Below are 20,451 nucleotides of genomic sequence, written 5' to 3' on the forward strand. Positions count from 1 at the left end.
TTTTAAATCAAAAGGGGGGGTCCTCAGGTTACTAAAGTTTGAGCACCGCCGCTCTAGCAGAAAGACTCTCCTGTAGACATTCTCATACTAGTTAAACAGTATGCTGCTTATCACATATGCATGGAATATACAAACCCCATTTTTCTCTTTAATATGTATCTATAAGCATGCACAAGGGAGTAACTCCCCTCTTTACACAATCAAAGTGAATTGGGGGTTTTGCCACTAAGTAGCAGCCTATTCTATTCAGGTTCTTGTACTGCACCATGATATCTGAGTGACAGTGCTTCAAAGCTATACCTCCAACCTCAGCCTGGATTTTTTACTCTTTGTTGAAACTTAACATATAATATCTTCAGACCCAATTCAATAAATGCGTCCCTACAAAAGAAATCTGTAAGAGGTTGTGGAAGCCACATAAAACAAAACATTGATTTTCTGAGCTATACAAAGGTTTAAATCAAGCCCTTAGTTTATCACAAAATTTGAAGAAAAATCAATGTCTCTGTCTTTGCCTTAATAGAGTGGAAAAAATCAGTAGTGACTAATATAAGATATTCTACTTTTGTGCTTTCATAAATAACTGTACATTGGTAACAAACTTATTAATAACATAGTCCAATTCTCTTTCATATTTGTTGTAATGCTTATGTGTGGACTTTAAAATAATGAAATAGTTCCATATCTGTGAATAATGAAGTTGGTCCTGGCACAACTGATAATACTAGAGCAGGACCAAGACTTTCATCCTATAGTCTTATTCAAGAAATAATCCCATTGAAATCACTAGTATTTTGGGTGCATAAGAAATGCATGATCAGGTCCAGAGAGAACTTTGTGTGAGTAGGAAGTCCAAAAAAGACTCACTCCTCCTCCCACTGAAATCAAAGGCAAAACTTACATTGATGTTAATAATGTGGGCTCTGTCCTAAACAAAGTAAATGAGAAGCTACATCTAAAGTACACTATGGCATGGGAGACATTCATTATGCACCTGATCCTGTACTTCTGACCTGTCAAGCAAAACTCTCATGGATGTCAGTAGATGATAGATCTGTATACGTAGAAAGAATTAGACTCTGCGGTCCCAATCCAGCATGAGTAGTCCCACTGACTTCAGTGGAGCTACTCACATGCTTAAAATTAAACATGTGTTTAAAAGCTGTGCTGGATCAGGGCTTAGATGAACATTACTCATCTAAATGCAGGACAGAACAAATGGATATGATTGTTCTGAGAGTTATCTGAGTTCAGAACGTGCACATCAAATCACAAGTATAGGGTAAAGAAAGAAAGAAAGAAAGAAAGAGAGGAAATCTGAGTGTTTCTACAGGTCCAGAAAATATTAATTTTTGTTTTCAGTCATCTAACAATATCTTTATATTCCAAAAATCAACAATGATGAAGTTTAAACTTGTCTACCATACATGCCGAGTACAATTTCCCCATAATATTGTGAACAAATTTTTGCTATGCAGAGTTCAACCTAAATGTACAGTTAAACAACAGACTAGAAAACCACTGTGAATTAATTAGCAATGCAAATTAAGAACACCAAATGCAGCCTTTAAAAATTGTATCTACATAGTATACTGGGGGAATTGTTGCAATGTGAGCACTACATTAAGTATTTAAATTGCTTGAAATACATAATTATCTGATAGTAATGTAGCACTAAAATTAGCCTGTTAAACAGTGATTAAACATTGTTCTTCCTATTAAAGGACCTTTTGCTGCATTTCTGAGCAGACTGTAGCATCTGACTGTAAAGTGGCATGATGCTATGTTGCAGGGAAGAAAAGTCCATACTGATTGTGTGTGTATTTTTACAGCACACCATAAAAAGAGAATGGAATCATTGATAGGTGTGAAAGCCAGGTAAGCAAATGACCCAATGACTTTCTTCCACCAGTTATTACTGGTTACTCTGAAGGAGGGGGGTGCTCATGTTTGTATTAGCATTACTTGGTTTCCCTTGTTAACACATGGAGAAAAATGTTGCTCCTTAGCTGTTATTTGCACCCCCCATGGAACACCTGACTAGTAAGACTGCTGTATCGATCACAATCGATCATTCATTCAAAGCAAGTCAGATCCATCTTTTACCATCCAAATCGCGATGGGGGTGGGGGGAGAATATGCTCAGCTCCCATTACATTCTCCCTACATCAAAGCCACCCACAGAAGTCAGCATCTCGATGAGCTCAAAAGGTTAAAGGTAATTCCTCGTTCGCACCGCTCGGGCGCCACCTAGCCGGAATTAGGGCCCTGCACATTCACACAGGGCAGCGGCCCCACACGCTCCGGCTGCCCACGGGCTGGGGCTGCGTTGCCCTTGCTGAGCGGTAGGAGGAGAGGGGTTCGCTTGACTCTGTTGCCGCTGTTCGCATCCCCTGGCTCCAACGGGCTCCTCCGGCTGCAGCGGGGGAGCAGAGGCAGCAGGTCCCCGCGGCGCCTGGGCGTGTGCAGCCAGCGGCAGGTTCGGCGGCCGGGGCCATGCGTGCCGGACCGACAAAAGCCTAGGGGAGCGAGGCGTGAGGAAAGGCGCCCAGAGGCGGAGGGGGAGGCGCGTACGCACAGATCCATCTTGAAGCGGTTTTGCCTGCCGCCGCCGCCGCCGCGCCAGGCTCGCCGAGATCACCGGGCGCTAGGGGATGCCAGCTCGCCTCCTCTTCCAATGTTTCACTGGGGCAAGTGGAAGAAAAGGATGGGAGCGACCACTTCTTCCTCCAAGAGACCCGTGTTCGATGAGAAGGAGGATGGTGAGTACCATGCGGTCCCGCACTCGCTCCGGGCTGCCCCCGTCAGTCCTTCCCAGGGCGGTCAGAACCTAGCGAGGTGCCCACCCAGAGCCCCTCGGCTCGGCCCGCGCCCAGCCGCCCAGGGGGGATTGCAGGTCACAGCCGAGGGTTGAGGAAGGCAACTTTTATTTCATAGGGATCGTTAACACAGCAGATCGGCTCTGCTTTGGGAGCGAAGAGAGCTAGGACAGATCTTTTCTGACGGGAAATTCTTTAGTCAATTGCAGGCGCCTGTCTGGGGGAGAGACAGGCTCCAGGAACTTGGAGAAAGAGTTGTGAGAGGTGTGTGTGTTTGTGTGTGTGTGTACGAAAGGATTTTAAAGTCTATTCAGGGGGTGTTTGTGTAAAGCAAACTTCTTTGACAGTATGTGCACAATGGACAACAGGAAAGGCAAACACACTAAAATAAGGTCTACAGTTGAAAGTGTCACACCCCACCACTTTACTTCTCTGGGCTGAGAGATGATCAAAAGATGTGTGCAGCTGATACGGCAGAATCCCTAGTGTGCACACACGTAGTGGGTCATCTGTTGAATTTCCAGTTGCCTGACTGGTGCTGGAAAGAGCCGTCCTGCTTTAGCGGTAATTGGATTTGTCATTTATAATGTGTAAACCTATAATTTATACAACATCTTGCAGTAGACCCATGAATACGGGAAGAAAGTTAACCTGTGTTGATCATAGACTGCTCCCCAACCCCTTTCATACCAGAATTCTCACCTGGTCCTGGATCCTTCTGTCTATAGATTGTGAAAGTCTCATATTGGTGCTGTGCTTTTTCCTCTTGCATCGTCAGCACGCAGAACGTTTACCTGTCTGAGGAGAGGGGAGGTGGTGTACAGTGATTTTAAGATTTAAATGGAAAAAATCAAAAGTTAAAAGGAAGTGTGCATGTAACAGACAACACACTAAAGAGAGGTTAAAAACCCTGCATGCTTCAATCTGAAAGGCAACAAATATAGTTCTAAGACAGTATTTTGATGCAGTTTTAGTGTCATGAACTTGGATGTTAGAATGTTAGGAAATATTTTCTTGGCATTATTGGCCACATGAGAGAATAGCTGTCACAAAGCCATCAACATGAATGTTTCTTTTGTTAAACCAATGCCTCCAGTACATACATATGCACTATAGGTGGCAGAATGGGGTGTACTTTGTTCACCTCCCCTGAGTAGTTTTCTTATCTAGATACCACCCCCAGCTATCTTACAGTGGTTTACTGTGGGGGCAGTCTCCAACTGAAAAGCTGTTTTGGCAGTATTGAATCATGCTCAAATAAATTTGTTAGTCTCTAAGGTGCCACAAGTACTCCTTTTCTTTTTGCGGATACAGACTAACAGGGCTGCTACTCTGAAACCTGCTAGTGTAATGTGGTCTTCCTTCACCCCCATCACAAGAGGAGCTCTCATAGAGGGAGATTCACAGCCAGGAAGGTCTTGCAGAGAGATTGCTGGAACTCTGGTTGGGTAGAATGAGGGGGCCAGCACTACCTTGTCATTTCAATCTAGGACCAAAGTGTGAACAAGTTTGACTTCCAATTTACAGGTTTCAGAATAGCAGCCGTGTTAGTCTGTATTCGCAAAAAGAAAAGGAGGACTTGTGGCACCTTAGAGACTAACAAATTTATTTAAGCATAAGCTTTCGTGAGCTACAGCTCACTTCATCGGATGCATTCAGTGGAAAATACAGTGGGGAGATTTATATACATAGAGAACATGAAACAATGGGTGTTACCATACACACTGTAACCAGAGTGATCGCTTTCCAGCAGTTGACAAGAACGTCTGAGGAACAGTGTGCCTTGGATGGGGGGAATAAACATGGGGAAATAGTTTTACTTTGTATAATGACCCACCCACTCCCAGTCTCTATTCAAGCCTAAATTAATTGTATCCAGTTTGCAAATTAATTCCAATTCAGCAGTCTCTCATTGGAGTCTGTTTTTGAAGTTTTTTTGTTGAAGAATTGCCACTTTTAGGTCTGTAATCGAGTGACCAGAGAGATTGAAGTGTTCTCCAACTGGTTTTTGAATGTTATAATTCTTGACATGTGATTTGTGTCCATTTAGCCTGGAGTGCTGGTAGCGTAGGGCCTGAGGAGGGAGTCTACATAGCCAGACAATCCTGCTGTCAGGGAGCCAATGCCTGAGGTGATGGGGCATCCAGGATTTCCAGGTTTATGGATCTTGGGTAGCAGATAGAATACCCCAGGTCGGGGTTCCAGGGGTGTGTCTGTGCTTATTTGTTCTTGTGCTTTTTCAGGGAGTTGCTTGAGCAAATGCTGTAGTTTCTTTTGGTAACCCTCAGTGGGATCAGAGGGTAATGGCTTGTAGAAGGTGGTGTTGGAGAGCTGCCTAGCAGCCTCTTGTTCATATTCCGACCTATTCATGATGACGACAGCACCTCCTTTGTCAGCCTTTTTGATTATGATGTCAGAGTTGTTTCTGAGGCTGTGGATGGCATTGTGTTCTGTACGGCTGAGGTTATGGGGCAAGTGATGCTGCTTTTCCACAATTTCAGCCCGTGCACGTCAGCGGAAGCACTCTATGTAGAAGTCCAGTCTGTTGTTTCGACCTTCAGGAGGAGTCCACCCAGAATCCTTCTTTTTGTAGTCTTGGTAAGAAGCTCTCTGTGGGTTAATATGTTGTTCAGAGGTGTGTTGGAAATATTCCTTTAGTCGGAGGTGTCGAAAATAGGATTCTAGGTCACCACAGAACTGTATTGTGTTCATGGGAGTGGAGGGACAGAAGGAGAGGACCCGAGATAGGACAGATTCTTCTACTGGACTAACAGTATAGTTGGATAGATTAACAATATTGCTGGGTGGGTTAAGGGAACCACTGTTGTGGCCCCTTGTGGCATGTAGTAGTTTAGTGTCCTTTTTCTTTTGTAGAGAAGCAAAGTGTGTGTTGTAAATGGCTTGTCTAGTTTTTGTAAAGTCCAGCCACGAGGAAGTTTGTTTGGAAGGTTGTTTTTTTATGAGAGTATCCAGTTTTGAGAGCTCGTTTTTAATCTTTCCTTGTTTGCTGTAGAGGATGTTGATCAGGTGGTCCCGCAGTTTCTTTGAGATCATGTGGCACAAGCTGTCAGCATAGTCTGTGTGGTATGTAGATTGTAATGGATTTTTTACCTTCAGTCCTTTTGGTATGATGTCCATCTGTTTGCATTTGGAAAGGAAGATGTCTGTCTGTATCTGTATGAGTTTTTTCATGAAGTTGATAGATTTCCACTCCGTACGGCTAAATTCAGTGCCTTGCATAATGACAGGTTTCAGAATAGCAGCCATGTTAGTCTGCATTCGCAAAAAGAAAAGGAAGACTTGTGGCACCTTAGAGACTAACAAATTTATTTGAGCATAAGCTTTCGTGAGCTACAGCTCACTTCATCGGATGCATTCAGTGGAAAATACAGTGGGGAGATTTATATACATAGAGAACATGAAACAATGGGTGTTACCATACACACTGTAACGAGAGTGATCACTTAAAGTGAGCTATTACCAGCAGGAGAGCAGGGAGGGGGGAAACCTTTTGTAGTGATAATGAAGGTGGGCCATTTCCAGCAGTTGACAAGAACGTCTGAGGAACAGTGGGGAGTGGAGGGGGGAAGATAAACATGGGGAAATAGTTTTACTTTGTGTCATGACCCATCCACTCCCAGTCTCTATTCAAGCCTAAGTTAATTGTATCCAGTTTGCAAATTAATTCCAATTCAGCAGTCTCTCGTTGGAGTCTGTTTTTGAAGGTTGGACAATGGTGAGAATAAATTAGAGTGCAATATCTTAAAATTACATTCACTTCCATTTAGGTGATCATGCATTACTTCTTTACCTTGATTATCACTACAAAAGGTTCCCCCCCCCCCTGCTGGTAATAGCTCACCTTAAGTGATCACTCTGGTTACAGTGTGTATGGTAACACCCATTGTTTCATGTTCTCTGTGTATATAAATCTCCCCACTGTATTTTCCACTGAATGCATCTGATGAAGTAAGCTGTAGCTCACGAAAGCTTATGCTCAGATAAATTTGTTAGTCTCTAAGGTGCCACAAGTACTCCTCCCCCCCCCCCCCAATTTACAGGCTCTAGGAGTACTGTGTAATTTCAGTCTTGTTATCTCAGCTTTCACAGATAAAAGGATGGATTAAGTCCTCAAAGCTGACACAACTGATAAACACATATTCTGTTAAGTAGCTGGGCAATGTGATTTTCACCATTCCTAATTCCTATTGCAGTGTGATAAGCAAGAATGAGCATACATAGAACCCAATCCTGCATGGTCATTCAAAGATGGAAATCCTATTTCAATTGGAGTGACTGACCCAGAGGTTTTGCAGGCCCTCTGCAAAGATAGGGTAGTTGTTAATAAGAAATAATGCCTCATTTAAAAGAATAGAGAAGGAAAACAGAAGTTAGTGACGAGGCTTCTTTGCTATAACTAAATATGAAGCTTCAGCTTCTCGTGACACATGACATTCTGCCACGACCATGAATAAGAGCAAAGCTCTGAAGATTGGACAATGGTGAGAATAAATTAGAGTGCAATATCTTAAAATTACATTCACTTCCATTTAGGTGATCACACATTACTTCTTAACCTTGAGGGACAATAAGTTTGAATGTTAAGTCATCTTGAAGTACTGTATGCTTGTCTTAATCACTAATATCTGGTTAATATTGTTCCGGATCTTAATACTGTTGATCTCAAAGAACTTTTAGTGGGCAAATTCTTCATTGATTTAAACTTCATTGGAGCTCCAATGAAGTTTAATAGGTTTAAGGCAGCACAGAGGTCCTGATTCAGAAAGGTACTTAAGTGCATGACTAACTTTGAGCACATGAACGCTCATGCTTAAAGTTAGGCACATGTTTAAGTATCTTGATGAATCAGGACCAGAATATGACCCAATTTTTTTTTTAGTTCCCCAGTAACTGTTTTCAAGCACACCAGCCAGGGTTGTTTTCCTTGTATGTAACAATGTATAAACTTGTTAATAACTGCTAGAGTTGTCAGGGTGAAATAGTAGCTTACTGAAGTCAATGGCAAAACTCCCCCTGATGTCAGTAGGGCTAGAATTTCACACTAGAAACATTAGGTTCAGATTATTATTATGTATCTAGTGTGAACCCTCAGGGCACAATTTTGCCTTTATTTACATGAGTTGTTGCAAGGAGGAGGGAGAAAAAAATATTGTTTTTAACCTCTGAGGGTAGGACAAGAAGCAATGGGCTTACATCGCAGCAAGAGAGGGTTAGGTTGGACACTAGGAAAAACATCCTAACTGTCCGGGTGGCTAAGCACTAGAATTAATTGCCTAGGGAGGTTGTGGAAGTCCATCATTGGAGATTTTTAAGAGCAGGTTAGACAAACACCTGTCAGGGATGGTGTAGATAATACTTGGTCCTGCCATCAGTGCATGGGACTGGACTAGATGACCTCTCGAGGTCCCTTCCAGTCCTATGATTCTATGAATTTCTATTGATGTCACCTGTGTAAGTGAGGTCAAAATTGAGGCTCTACTTTTGCTCTAGAACAGTGGTTTTAGATTTTTTTTCCATTTGTATACTGCTAACAAATTTCAAATGGAGGTGCAGACCCCTTTGGAAATCTTAGACAGTCTGCAGAGCCCCATGGGTCCACAGCTTGAAAACCACAGTTCTAAAAGATATACTAAGTATGAGAAAATTATATTAAAAAGGTAGCTAGTGATTATTGGCAAACAAGCCTTTACTAGCCAAAGTAATTAACATTGAAGAATTATTAACACTGGCATCTCTTTTGTATGATTAAAGAGTACAGAATGTAACTATTAGGATGCTACAGGTACAACATTACAACTAATTATCAAGCAGTGTTGTGGTGTGATTGGAATGTAAAGTAAGAGTGGTGTTGGGATTGATATTGCAAAATCTAGTAAAACCTAGTACATTTAACTGATTAGCTGTGTATGGGCCTGCTTATATGGCTGCTATGTCCATGGACTCTACTAGAATTTTTTGACAAAGGTAGGTGCAGGACTGGACCCATAGAAACACACTGTGTCCCATTTTGAATGTTAAGAGGTAACAAGAGCAATGAGTAAGACAACTGTAAAATGCTTTAGAAAGTCAGCCTCACAATATAGTTTAGAAGGCATTTTTTCTGAACAGACTCTATACCTTTAAAGAGAAAAGAAATCTTTCCAAGTGAGGAAACATTGCCCAAGAATGATTATAAATAAAAAGGGTACTTACAAGCAGTGTTTTTATAACAACAGGATAGATGTATAAACATTTAAAGTGTTTTTTTTTAAATCATTGCCTGTTTTTTTCCATCATTGCTTGTGTCAGGGTTCCTTCCCCACTCTGAATTCTAGGGTACAGATGTGGGGACCCGCATGAAAGACCCCCTAAGCTTATTCGTACCAGCTTAGGTTAAAAACTTCCCCAAGGTACAAACTTTGCCTTGTCCTTGAACAGTATGTTGCCACCACCAAGCATTTTAAACAAAGAACAGGGAAAGAGACCACTTAGAGACGTCTTCCCCCCCAAAAAATATCCCCTTATTGGTCCTTTGGGTCAGGTGCCAGCCAGGTTAGCTGAGCTTCTTAACCCTTTACAGGTAACAGGATGTTGCCTCTGGCCAGGAGGGATTTTATAGCACTGTATACAGAAAGGTGGTTACCCTTTCCTTTATATTTATGACAGCTTGTTAGCATATTCAGAGCAATTACAGTGTTGTTCTGGTGCACTCATATTTACTGGCATAGCATGGTTGCTATGGAGATCTCTTAAGACATTCCGTTTACTTCCTGAAATAAAGAGCCAATTAATATTTCAATTTGATGTGAGATAATGTCAGTTATTCTTCATATATTATCACAATTGTCAGTTTAAAAAAAATCAGCAAAAAAGTAGACTGGTATATGTTTCTAATGACAAAACTGTATATATGACAAGCATAATGAATTAAAGATATAGTTGTCTAAAATCAAAGGTGAAAGCTTAATATAAATAGAAAAACATCATACGTTCTGCCAGTTAATACAAAGTTTAGATTTTTCCTCCAGAGAAACCTGAATATCAGATTTTAAGACCAGAAGGGATCATTGTGATCATCTAGTCTGACCGCCTGCATAACACAGGTCATAGGACTTCCTTGAATTAATTATTGCTTCATGTCCAATAGCTGTGGTTGAACCAGAGCATTTCTTTTAGAAAAGATCTATTCTTAATTTTACAAAGTGTCCATTGATGGAGAATCCAGCACAACACTTAGTAATTTGTTCCAGTGGTTAACCATACTCCCTGTTAAAAAAAATTATGCCGTATGAAGAGTCTAAGTCTGTCTAGCGTCAGATTCCAGTCACTAGATCTTGTGATTCCTTTGTCTGCTATACTGAAGAACCCTCGACTGTCGTATTTCTCAAAAAGAAAAAGGAGTACTTGTGGCACCTTAGAGACTAACAAATTTATCTGAGCATAAGCTTTTCTTTTTGCGAATACAGACTAACACGGCTGCTACTCTGAAACCTGTCGTATTTCTGTTTCCCATGTAGGTACTTATAGACTGATCAAGTTACTCCCTAACCTTCTTTTTGACACACTAAATAGATTGAGTCTTTCACTAGAAAGCATGTTTTCCAATCCTTTAATTATTCTTGTGGCTCTTCTCAAAATTCTCTCCAATTTTTCCAACATTTTTCTTTAATTGTTGATACCAGAACTAGATGCTGTATTCCAGTAGCAGTCACACCAGTGACAAATACAGAGGTCATATAAGCTCCCTACTCGTACTCGAGATTTCCCTGTTCATACATCCAAAGACAGCATTAGCCCTTTTAGCCACAGCATCACATGGGGAGCTCATATTTGGCTAATTATTCACCACGACCCCAAAATCTTTTTCCAGGATACTGTCCCCGAAATAGGAAAATCAGCTAATATTTCTTAATAAATTTGTGTGTAGCCCAAGAAAAAACATGCTGTTGAATATAATCCAAACTGATATAGAAGTGATAAGGCAACTGCTTTTGATAAATCCACATTTTAGTCTTGTCCTTGATTACAACACACACTTACCCCTTTTCATGTTTTCCGGTTTAAACTTCGAAATGCTTCACAGTATTTCAATGTTATGCTCCAGCTATCTGTAAAGTTGGTCTTGAAAAGAAAGAAGTGTTCCTCATGCTTTGTGATTATTTACAAAAGCCAACAGACAGAACACATCCATAAAGCAATTGCTCTGCTCTGAAATAGTCAGATTTAAGAGCTATTATTTGTATAGAAAACTGGTTTGGCATCTACGATGCTTTCTAAAAATGTAGCAGCTTTAGCTACTTGTTATAGCTTTCCATCTGGAGAAGTTTTTCAGTGATAATTTTCTGACAGAAAACAAGGTCTTCCCCAAATTGAACTGCACCATATATAGTATATTTTAGATTAATCAGAGGTTATTAATTGGCATAGTCATATCTGACATGAACTCAACATTGTCAGGATTTCTAACTAACCTGGTGCAAACGCTCTTTCCCCCTCTAAATTGTTTTCAAAAATGAGATGTGGGGGACATTAACCAGAGTACAATCTGGACTGATGAACAGCTGTGTCCCCTCAATTCTCTAATTGGGATGTCTTTTACATTGCTTCGCCACAAGAACAACCACTCCTGGCCTGCTCGCACACAGCCTCCTCCCAGTTATACTGTATGAATGCTATAACCAGCCACTTGTGAATTACACTGCAGGGCAACTCCCAGTCCCAGACTTTCCCCAGAAATGTTGCATCTTGTACTGCCCACAATACAAGCTCAATATTAAGTCAAGCTCATATACAAGTAATACAAGCTCATATCAAGTCCATCATTTCATTAGTAGAAAATCATATGCACAAATACTGTTATCCCAAATGAAGTTTCCCAAACACTTCATCCAAGCACACTGGTTTAGATAAAACAATGAAAAAGTTTTATCTAACTACAGATAGATAGATTTTAAGTCATTACAAATAATGAGGCATAAAAGTCAGAACTGGTTACAAAGAAATAAAAGGTAAAACACAACTAACACCTAAAGTGAATTCAAAGCAAAGGTCTTTCTCACCACAAGTTCCAACATTCTTACTGGCTGAATCCTTCAGTCAGGATCACTCCTGAGTCCAGTGCTGTTTCCTTTGTTCTTCAAGTGTTGATGATTCTGTGGGTAGAGAGAAAGGGAGAGATGATTTGGGGCATCTGCTCTCTCCCCTTATAGTCATTTCTCTTGCCGAAGAATCATCTCCAGCTGAGGCTCAGGAGACAAAAAGTCTTTGAGGACAGGAACCTCAAGCTGCTTTTTTGTCAAAAAATGTAGATTTTTTGGCCCACACCATCTCTCCTGCCAAACAGTGGTCACTTAATGAGGTGATGGTCCATTTGATCTCGTTGACACCTGATTGAGGCATTGGCTAGCCTTTTGTCTCTGCGGAATATGTTTGTGATTGCCCACCAGACAGGGGTGCTGAGAGCCATTGAAACAAACTGTAAACCGTGTATATAATGGAAATCATTTCAAGCCAGGGGTTGCGGCAACATCCCCCACTTCCCTAGTTCTGGAGGCATAAGTGCTGGAACAGGTCTCCATAATATCACACAGTGGAATCTTATAACTTTACTTATAACTGTACAATGTTGCCACATGTATTTTACCAAGACAGTAATGATCAGCAAATCATGAGTTTTCAAATGACACCTCATGAGGCATACTTTGTACAAAGTTTTACCACAGTCCTCTAAAAGGGGTGAACATAGGGGTACACGCTGTCACAATATGAGAGTCTTCCACCCTTTACAGTGAATCCAATTGTTTTTGAAGTAAAGAAAATTAAAAGAAAATACATGGGACTCCACATTCCCTAGCAGAAACAGGAAAAAATGTAACACTAAAATGTTAAAAAACATTGCGGGTTGCCAACTGAAGCACATGAAGGTTAGGAAATGTCAGGATTAAGGTTGTCTGTACAACCTTCATTCAGTCTTCCTGTGCTCATACATTATGATACACGTTTAAAATTACATGATCACGTTTTTCTACAGGACGTCTGGCTTGGACCTTAACCTCTCTGTGCTTCAGTTTCCTATCTGTACCTATCAGAAGTTTTCAAGGGCTTATAACTACCAAATTTGGGAAGTTTTTCCCTAGAACAACAAAATGCACACCTTGACATCAGGGCCACTCCCTGCCCACCCGCCAAGTTTGAAGTCCCTGCTCCAAAACATGGAGGAGCTAGCGCTTTTCAATGAAACAGTTGTAAGAATTTTTAATATGGACAAAACATCATAATTTCCCCTGATGTTGTTCTTAGATATGCTGAACCAATGTTGCATATATATATATATATATATATATATATATATATTTATGGCTGAGAACAACAGGAAAATTTTAGCTTGAATGTTTAAAGTTTGGCAAAGTTATAAGCAACTAAAGACAGGTTTTTATAAGTAGTAGGGTTGGGCAACCTTAACTATAGGAGGGGCTGCCTGCAGTACCTATAACAGAATGAGATATAAAAATTAACAGTATATTGTGTTTAACAGGGCACACTTCATCTCTGTTCTCAGATGCTGTAGGAACTCTCAGACTCACTCTGTAGAGTAGCAACTGCGTATGATTTAGTTACATTCCCATTCTCAGTATAGGCCCATTCAGCAATATTGTTACAATGTTTCTCTACCTTCAGCCCCTTCCCACAAGGCCAGGGAAGAACAGAGGTGTCCTTTCCTTGAGCTTCTTGTTCACACTGAGCTCAGTCAGCCTTACTTTCTCCCTTCCTGTGTCCTTTTTATACCCCTCAGCTGATGGCCTAATTGGCTTACCCAGTCTCCCACCCTGATTAGCCAGTTAGCTTGCATATCCCTATCAGCCTTCTCCAAGGGTGCTGCCTGAAGCCTAAGTGCTCAGAGTGCTAGCTCCTCACACTGTCACAGTGTTTTAGTATAAAGTTATCTAAAAATGTCTGAAGAACTGTAAAGTGAACTTCCATCTTGGCTTCTCTGACAGCATCAGAATGGCTAACTAAAAGGAAGTTAGGGACATATCAATACATTTGGTGTAATCAATTTAGCTGTCGATTCCTTTGTTTAACTTGAAATGATGAGGTATGAAGGCTTTTGTCTTTTGGGTACTGCATCTGAAGAGTACAAACTGAAATTAGAAATTGTAACTGCTCTAAGGGCTTTTAAAGCTAACGTCTAATTTTTTCTGTTACGCTTAGGAATTGCCTTGCTCTTAGGGTCTGATCCCAGGTTCACTGAAGTCCGTGGGACCTTTATAGTTGAATGGGGGGTAAGATCAGGTTTGTTTCTAGCTCATCTTATTTACCAAAATTAACCTTTTCTAATAAAGAGCCCAGTCCTGCACTCCACAGGCACTACTCTCATTGTCTACTCAGAAAAGCTTTCACTGTAGTCAATACTACAGGAAAAATCCTCAGATTAGGTTATATAGAATGTGGGGCTTTTTTCTCAAAGGACAATCAGTATTTGAATTCCTTAAACCAAGATCCACCTTACTGGAATAATTCAAGGGAAGAAGGGGATGGGTGGGGGGAAGGAGAAATGACCAAGGATCATTTATTAGGATAACAGAGAGCTAGCTTTTGAAGCTAGAAATGTCAGGCCAGTGAACATATCCCACACATCTGCCTTTGTAGGTGGAGGAAGAAGTGGGAGATAGAGCTTCTAGGCCTGTTTCATCTCTTTAGAGGCTAACTCTCCTTTTGAACTTTAAAGATCTTTGCTGTCTATCACAATTGTACAGATTTTTAATAAATATGTGGGGGTGGGGATGACTGAGAACGAGACTTTTCTCCTTATAACAGAAATAGCTAAACCATTTTTAAATATTGAAAAATATAGGTTTGGATTTTGAAAGAAGACCAAGGGAGTTAGTTTCCCAAATCTCACTGAATTGCAATCGATGACGAGTGCCTGGCTCCTTTGAAAATCTCAGCCTTAGTCATTTTACTTAGATTTAACTTCTTAATGCAACATTTAAATATGGTTTTCTTCTATCCTGAGGAAGGCAGCCATTTGAAACTTCTGGCAGTAAAACCTTTATACCACGCCATGTATCCTCTCTCTTGTATCCATCATATCTATATAGAGATCTAAAATTGCAGTAAAAATCTAATTTGTGAAAAGTCTAGCTGCATGGATGGCTGCTATCAGTGCTCTGGTTGAGAAATATCATTATTCTACAATAATTATATCCATGTAAGTGGAAAAAGCATCTTGATGGTGTTTTCCTGACTGTCTAGTAAAAGTTAACACTTGGGGTCTACAGGACCCTAAAGGTGCTTAAAGTCCGTAAAGTAGTGTTTGAAAAAAAATGGCATTTACTATTCTCACTGGCAGTCAGAGCTGAAATTTACAATAGTTTTAACAGCCCTGCTGCCAGCTGCTTCAGTGCTGCTCCCATCCCCATGGAAACAGACATGAAATTGCAAAACATGGGGTAAGGTGCTTAAAATAATCTCCATTTTAACTTTGAACAAGGTAGTGATGATCTATAGGGTTATATACACATCTATATACACATCAGCATATTCTTATTATATCTTTGTAGTAATCTTGGGATTAAAACTCAAGTGGTTTGAGAAGTCATCAGGGGGTTTATGTAGATTTTATCATGTTTGCAAGTTTTTTACCTTTATCTCCACTCTTCTTCCTTACACACCTCCATATGCTCTCCAACTCTCCCTGTGGGTCTGATCCTGTCTGCTCCAGCCCGGTGTTGAGAAACTGGTGCCACTGGAGGTGTAGCTTTAATCCTTGTGGAGCTTGCGGATCCACAATGAAATCAGGCTTTGTTCCTGGACGCCTTCAGCAGTTACATCATGCTGTGTTGCCAACTGTCAGTTTTATCATGAGTATTGTGATATTTGGTGTTATTCATAAAGCCCCAGCTCCTGGAGTCAATTGATCATGGCATTTTAAAGTAAGTTTCTGATCCTCACAGTTGTGGAGAAAAGCTGGAAAATGTAATCCAAGTGCATCCTAATCGCTCAGGAACCAGAAAGCAAAGAAACTTGACATCTTACAGGATCAGATCCTTAGATAGTAAGCCTTTTGGGGATAGACCTTGCCTTTTTACATTATGTGAAAAGCACTGTTTGCTTACAGCTCTAACTACTACTACCACCACCAACATTGATGTGGCTGAAGGATATTTTAGGAATTTTTAATGAAAAGTATCATATAAAGGGCCAGATTTTCAGCCTCCAGCTTCTATTTCAGTGTGTGCAAAATAGCATGTGCCCAAATTTCCACCCACACTGTGCACTACACCTGTATGTGTAAATCCTTACATGTCAGCATTTGCACTGAGTCCAGTTGGTGTTGTGGGTGCAGCGTTACCACTCCCACATGCACACAGATGTTAGATTATGTAAAGGTTGTGTGTGTTAGAATTTTGGATAGATGTTTTAGCCTGCGAAGTGCATACTCAGAAATAAGTGGAGGGCAGTTATCAGGTAGATGCCTAATATGCAGTATCATTCTTTGCTTCTGCATACTAATGAAACACAAAAGTAACAGCAAAACACTTCAGAGGTTTTTCAAAACTATGGTTTGATTTTAGGACAGTTTTGAACAATGTTTGGTGGAGGACTATGGGAGTAGGTGGAGAGATTGTGACAGATGTAATTCATCCAATCATCATGCGTTTTTTAGTGTATTTAATCAACATGAAATATAAAGCATAACATACATAACTTTTACAAATTTGTACTTCAGAACTTCAATAATTGTGAAATATGTTTGATACATAACAGCCAAGACTAGAGCAGACAACAGGTTTTTGCAATGTTAATTTTACATACATATTTAATGGATATATTCATTTAAAAATCAGTGTGAAAGGAGCTGGTTGAGATCAACAAAATCCAGTTAAGGGTGGCATAGCACAAAAATGATTTAATTTTACTTAACGATTTAAGATGTCATGTCAAGGCTAGGTAAGCTGCCTCAGCTAGAAAATCTATCTTGCTGTTTATATGACAGCCAGGAGATAAGTCTGATTCACTAGATGACAGAGTACAGGGAAAAATCCAAAAGGATGTTTACCACATTTTTACCAAAAAGATTGTAGTATGCAGATGAACTAAAGTAAATTGTCTGAGTTACCTCTGATTCTGATGTCCTAATCCAACCCATGGAACCAGAGCTGAGCTGTTCATAACGGATTTGCAATCAGAATCAAGTCTGAAGCAATCTAAGGATATATCTACACTTAAACTGCTGCAGCTATGCCACTGTAGTGCTTCAGTGTTGACACTATCCACCCGGACAGGAGGGGTTCTCCCGACAGTATAGGTAATCCACCTCCCCGAGAGGTGGTTCTTCCATCAATTTAGTGCTGTCTACACTGGGGGATATGTCGGCATAACTACATCTCTCAGGGGTATGGCTTTTTCACACCCCTGAGACATGTAGCTATGCTTGATATAAGTTCCCAGTGTAGACAGCCCTAAAGATATTTTCTTCAGTTTTCCAGACTTTGTCACTTCTATAGTGCTCAAAAATATATTTTGGAAAAATTCAGGAATAAGGTGGAGAAAGGAACATTTTGGAGAAGGTTTCTATGAAAACGAGATCATTTTCTTTTTAAAACATGATATTTAGAGCACAACTAAGGAAAACTGAGAATAAAGCAATTCACACAATCAGAAGGGTCTGAATACGCCACAAAGCACTTTAAAATGTACGTTAATAGTGCTAGTTCTACGCCTCTTATTCTGCAATATAGCTGCTCTAGGGGCACTGCTGTTAATGGGGTCTAAGAACAAAGCCCCATTGCTCTGTGGATCCTTGGGCTTCACAAGGATTTAAAGTCATAACTCTTGTATTCTCAAGTAAGACCCTGACCCCTGCCCTCTTGGGAACATGAATCAAGAACTCTGCAACAGGAACGTGATGGAGTTTAACTATTTTTTACCCTTATGGAAGAGGCCATGTAGGACATGAATATTATTAGGATGTAATCAGACTGCCTGAAGCCAGTATAAGCACCCAAATCATAGCCACTGCACACCATTCTCCCATTCTTTTTTCCATGCTTCCTTCTATGCAGCCCCCGTGCCTAGAATTCTCTCCTGAGATGGTCTGCCATCTCTCCATCCTTACCTCCTTAAAATCTCTACTTAAAATGTTCTTCTTCTAGTAGGCATATTCATCCTAGCCCTCCCTCTGTCTCCACCCTGACCTGTATGAAGTCATCATGATGAGAAAGACAGAGAGGGGAAGAAGGTGGACCCACAAGTCCCATACTGAGTAGCTCCCCTCCATCACTTGCTTTTATTGTCTTCCACCTTCATATCTCACCTAGATGGGTTGTAATGTCACTTGCACAGGGGGAATGTCTCCTTATTTGTTTGGAAAGCTCCTATCCCATATTGGGCAATAAATTAATAAGTTATTACACTTGTGATGCAACCTTTCAGCTCATTACTGCCATGCAGCAGTTCTCTCTCTCTCACCATCATCATTTACGTTAAGTTTTGTAAAGAGCCAGATGCTTTTGTTTTTTAAAGTGTAATCAGAGTGAAATGTTAAAGCAAAAGAAAGGTTAGGGCATATGTAATGAGTAATTATTTTCTTTTACAGGCAGGGAATTCTGATACAGTTTAATACAATGACTCATTGGGCAACTGCAGAAACAGAGCCAGCTCAGATATGCAAGAAGCAAGGCTATTTTATTGACTTTTCATTTTAGAAATACTAGCCTAAATTCTTTGCTGACTTACACCTTGCTCAACCCCAGTATATTCAGTGAACCTGGCCTTTAGTATATTTTGTAGAGCACAAATCACATATTAACACTGGAAAAAAAAATCTGAATTCTACTTACAAAAAAAAAAAATCATCACAGGAGTCAGTTAATGCTTTCACTATATCAGATACCCAGATTGATTAATTTGCTGTGTATGTGTTCCTCCCATTGAATAAACGAAGGAGGATCTGATATTCCTCTCATTTACACCAGTGTAATTCCATAGTTTCCATAACTGGGGGAAAATGACAGTAACACTGCAAGCTGAACTTCTACCAACTTTAAAAGCACTGTTTCCACTGCTGGGAAACTTTTGCCCTATAACAGTACCTATAGGTTTACGGTCTACCTCCTTCTCTCAGCCTACTAATGCCCACCTTCATTTACCCTTCCAGCCTGTCTCTGCTAAATAAGGAAAAGACATGATTCAAGTAAAAAGTGAAGAAAACATGAATTACCTTTCAAATGTGGCTGTAATGCAAAGGAAACAACATTTTGGGATGTTATACTTTATTGTTGTGAAAGTGTATAGAATATACATTTATTAACAAGCAAAAATATGCACTCAACATGCACTTAAAAGGGACACTTTCAATGTTAACTGGCACAAAAGCATTCACCCCCCCCCCCCAAATAAGCACTTCAGCAGCATGAGTTTTATTTGAGTGGCTAGACACCAACAAACCCAGCCTTCAGATCTGCTGCCAATGTGGACTCCCTGTGTGACCATCATGTTATTCCGCTGCACTGTCAGTTCTACTGTTGTGATGCCTATGGAGAGCAGGAATCACATTTTCAATCTTCTCTCATCCCGCCAACATGGATGTAGCGGAGAGAGTCAGGGGCATATATTCCCTGAGTTTTATCCTGGTAATCTTGCTGTGATTGGGTTGCCCATCGGTTGCAGCCCTCATTTTGGAGGGGTTGGCATTTATTCAGCATCAGAGGGTTTTTTTTTTTTTTTTTTAAAAACAACCTAATTTTTTAAAAGGGAGAGGATCAATCTGTTTTGTCAGTGTTGTTCATGTCCTTTTCAAGGTAAGCCTAAGGTAAAATGTTCAAAAATCACCAAGTGAGTTAGGAGCCTAAGTCTCATTGAAAGTCAGTGACACTTAGGCTTCACGTCCCTTAGTCACTTTTGAAATTGCGGCATAAGTAACTTATGAGTCTGTGCTTTTGAACATGTTAGTCCTAGTCCCAAAGTTTTTATGCACATTTAACTCCCATCGAAGTCCCAGTGGGCATTTTGTATGTAGGGATGGGCCCTAGTGTAAAGTAGTAAATGATGTATCAGTGAAAATGAACATAGTACTTCTGAAAGTTTTATTCTGCTAATTTGCAAGAGGTTGCATTTTCCCTCCCTTTAGGATGATCAGCTGGCTTTTGAAGGAGCAGCATGAAGCTTTTATTAGGTAGCAATATAGTTTCTCTTGGTTGGGAAAATCTTTTTACATAATTTAGTTGACAGGTTTATTACCTGGAAACCTGCCAAATGGTTTATTTTGTAGATGTTTGGATCCAATTGAAAATCCCTGACTAGTACTGTAGATTCACAGAAATATCTTCTAAGGCAGGATGGGCCAAGTTCATCCCTGTGTAATTCCGTTGACTTCAATGGTGCTACACAAAAAAAGTCTGGATTTAGCCCATCTGCAGACTGTAATAACCAATGGCCAATTGAATAAAAGAAAAACAGGTGCAGAAGGATGATCATCTTGGGCTCTGCCTCCTCATTACTGAGTTCAAGTGAACTGTATCAAAATCATTATTACATTTGCAATTGCAAAATTAAATTGTCAGAGAAAGAAGAAGTTTTTGAAGGTATACCAGAGCAGCAACAGCAGGCTTTGGGGGGGAAAAGAAAG

At 40.3% G+C, this 20,451-nt stretch overlaps 1 protein-coding gene across 2 annotated transcripts in view; it reads left to right on the forward strand.

Moving 5' to 3' along the window:
• Positions 1 to 2,534: 2,534 nt before the first annotated feature.
• STK32C (serine/threonine kinase 32C) overlaps positions 2,535 to 20,451 on the forward strand; it is a 244,738-nt gene continuing 226,821 nt past the window's right edge. For both annotated transcript variants that reach the window (XR_012640326.1, XM_074959121.1), the window contains exon 1: positions 2,535 to 2,762. Coding sequence is in view for 1 of the 2 variants with exons in the window: in XM_074959121.1 (XP_074815222.1) it covers positions 2,678 to 2,762 (85 nt within the window). In the remaining variant the exon portion in view is untranslated. The remainder of the gene's footprint in view (positions 2,763 to 20,451) is intronic.

This window comes from Natator depressus, chromosome 7, assembly GCF_965152275.1.
Source record: "Natator depressus isolate rNatDep1 chromosome 7, rNatDep2.hap1, whole genome shotgun sequence".
Taxonomy (NCBI): Eukaryota; Metazoa; Chordata; order Testudines; family Cheloniidae; genus Natator; species Natator depressus.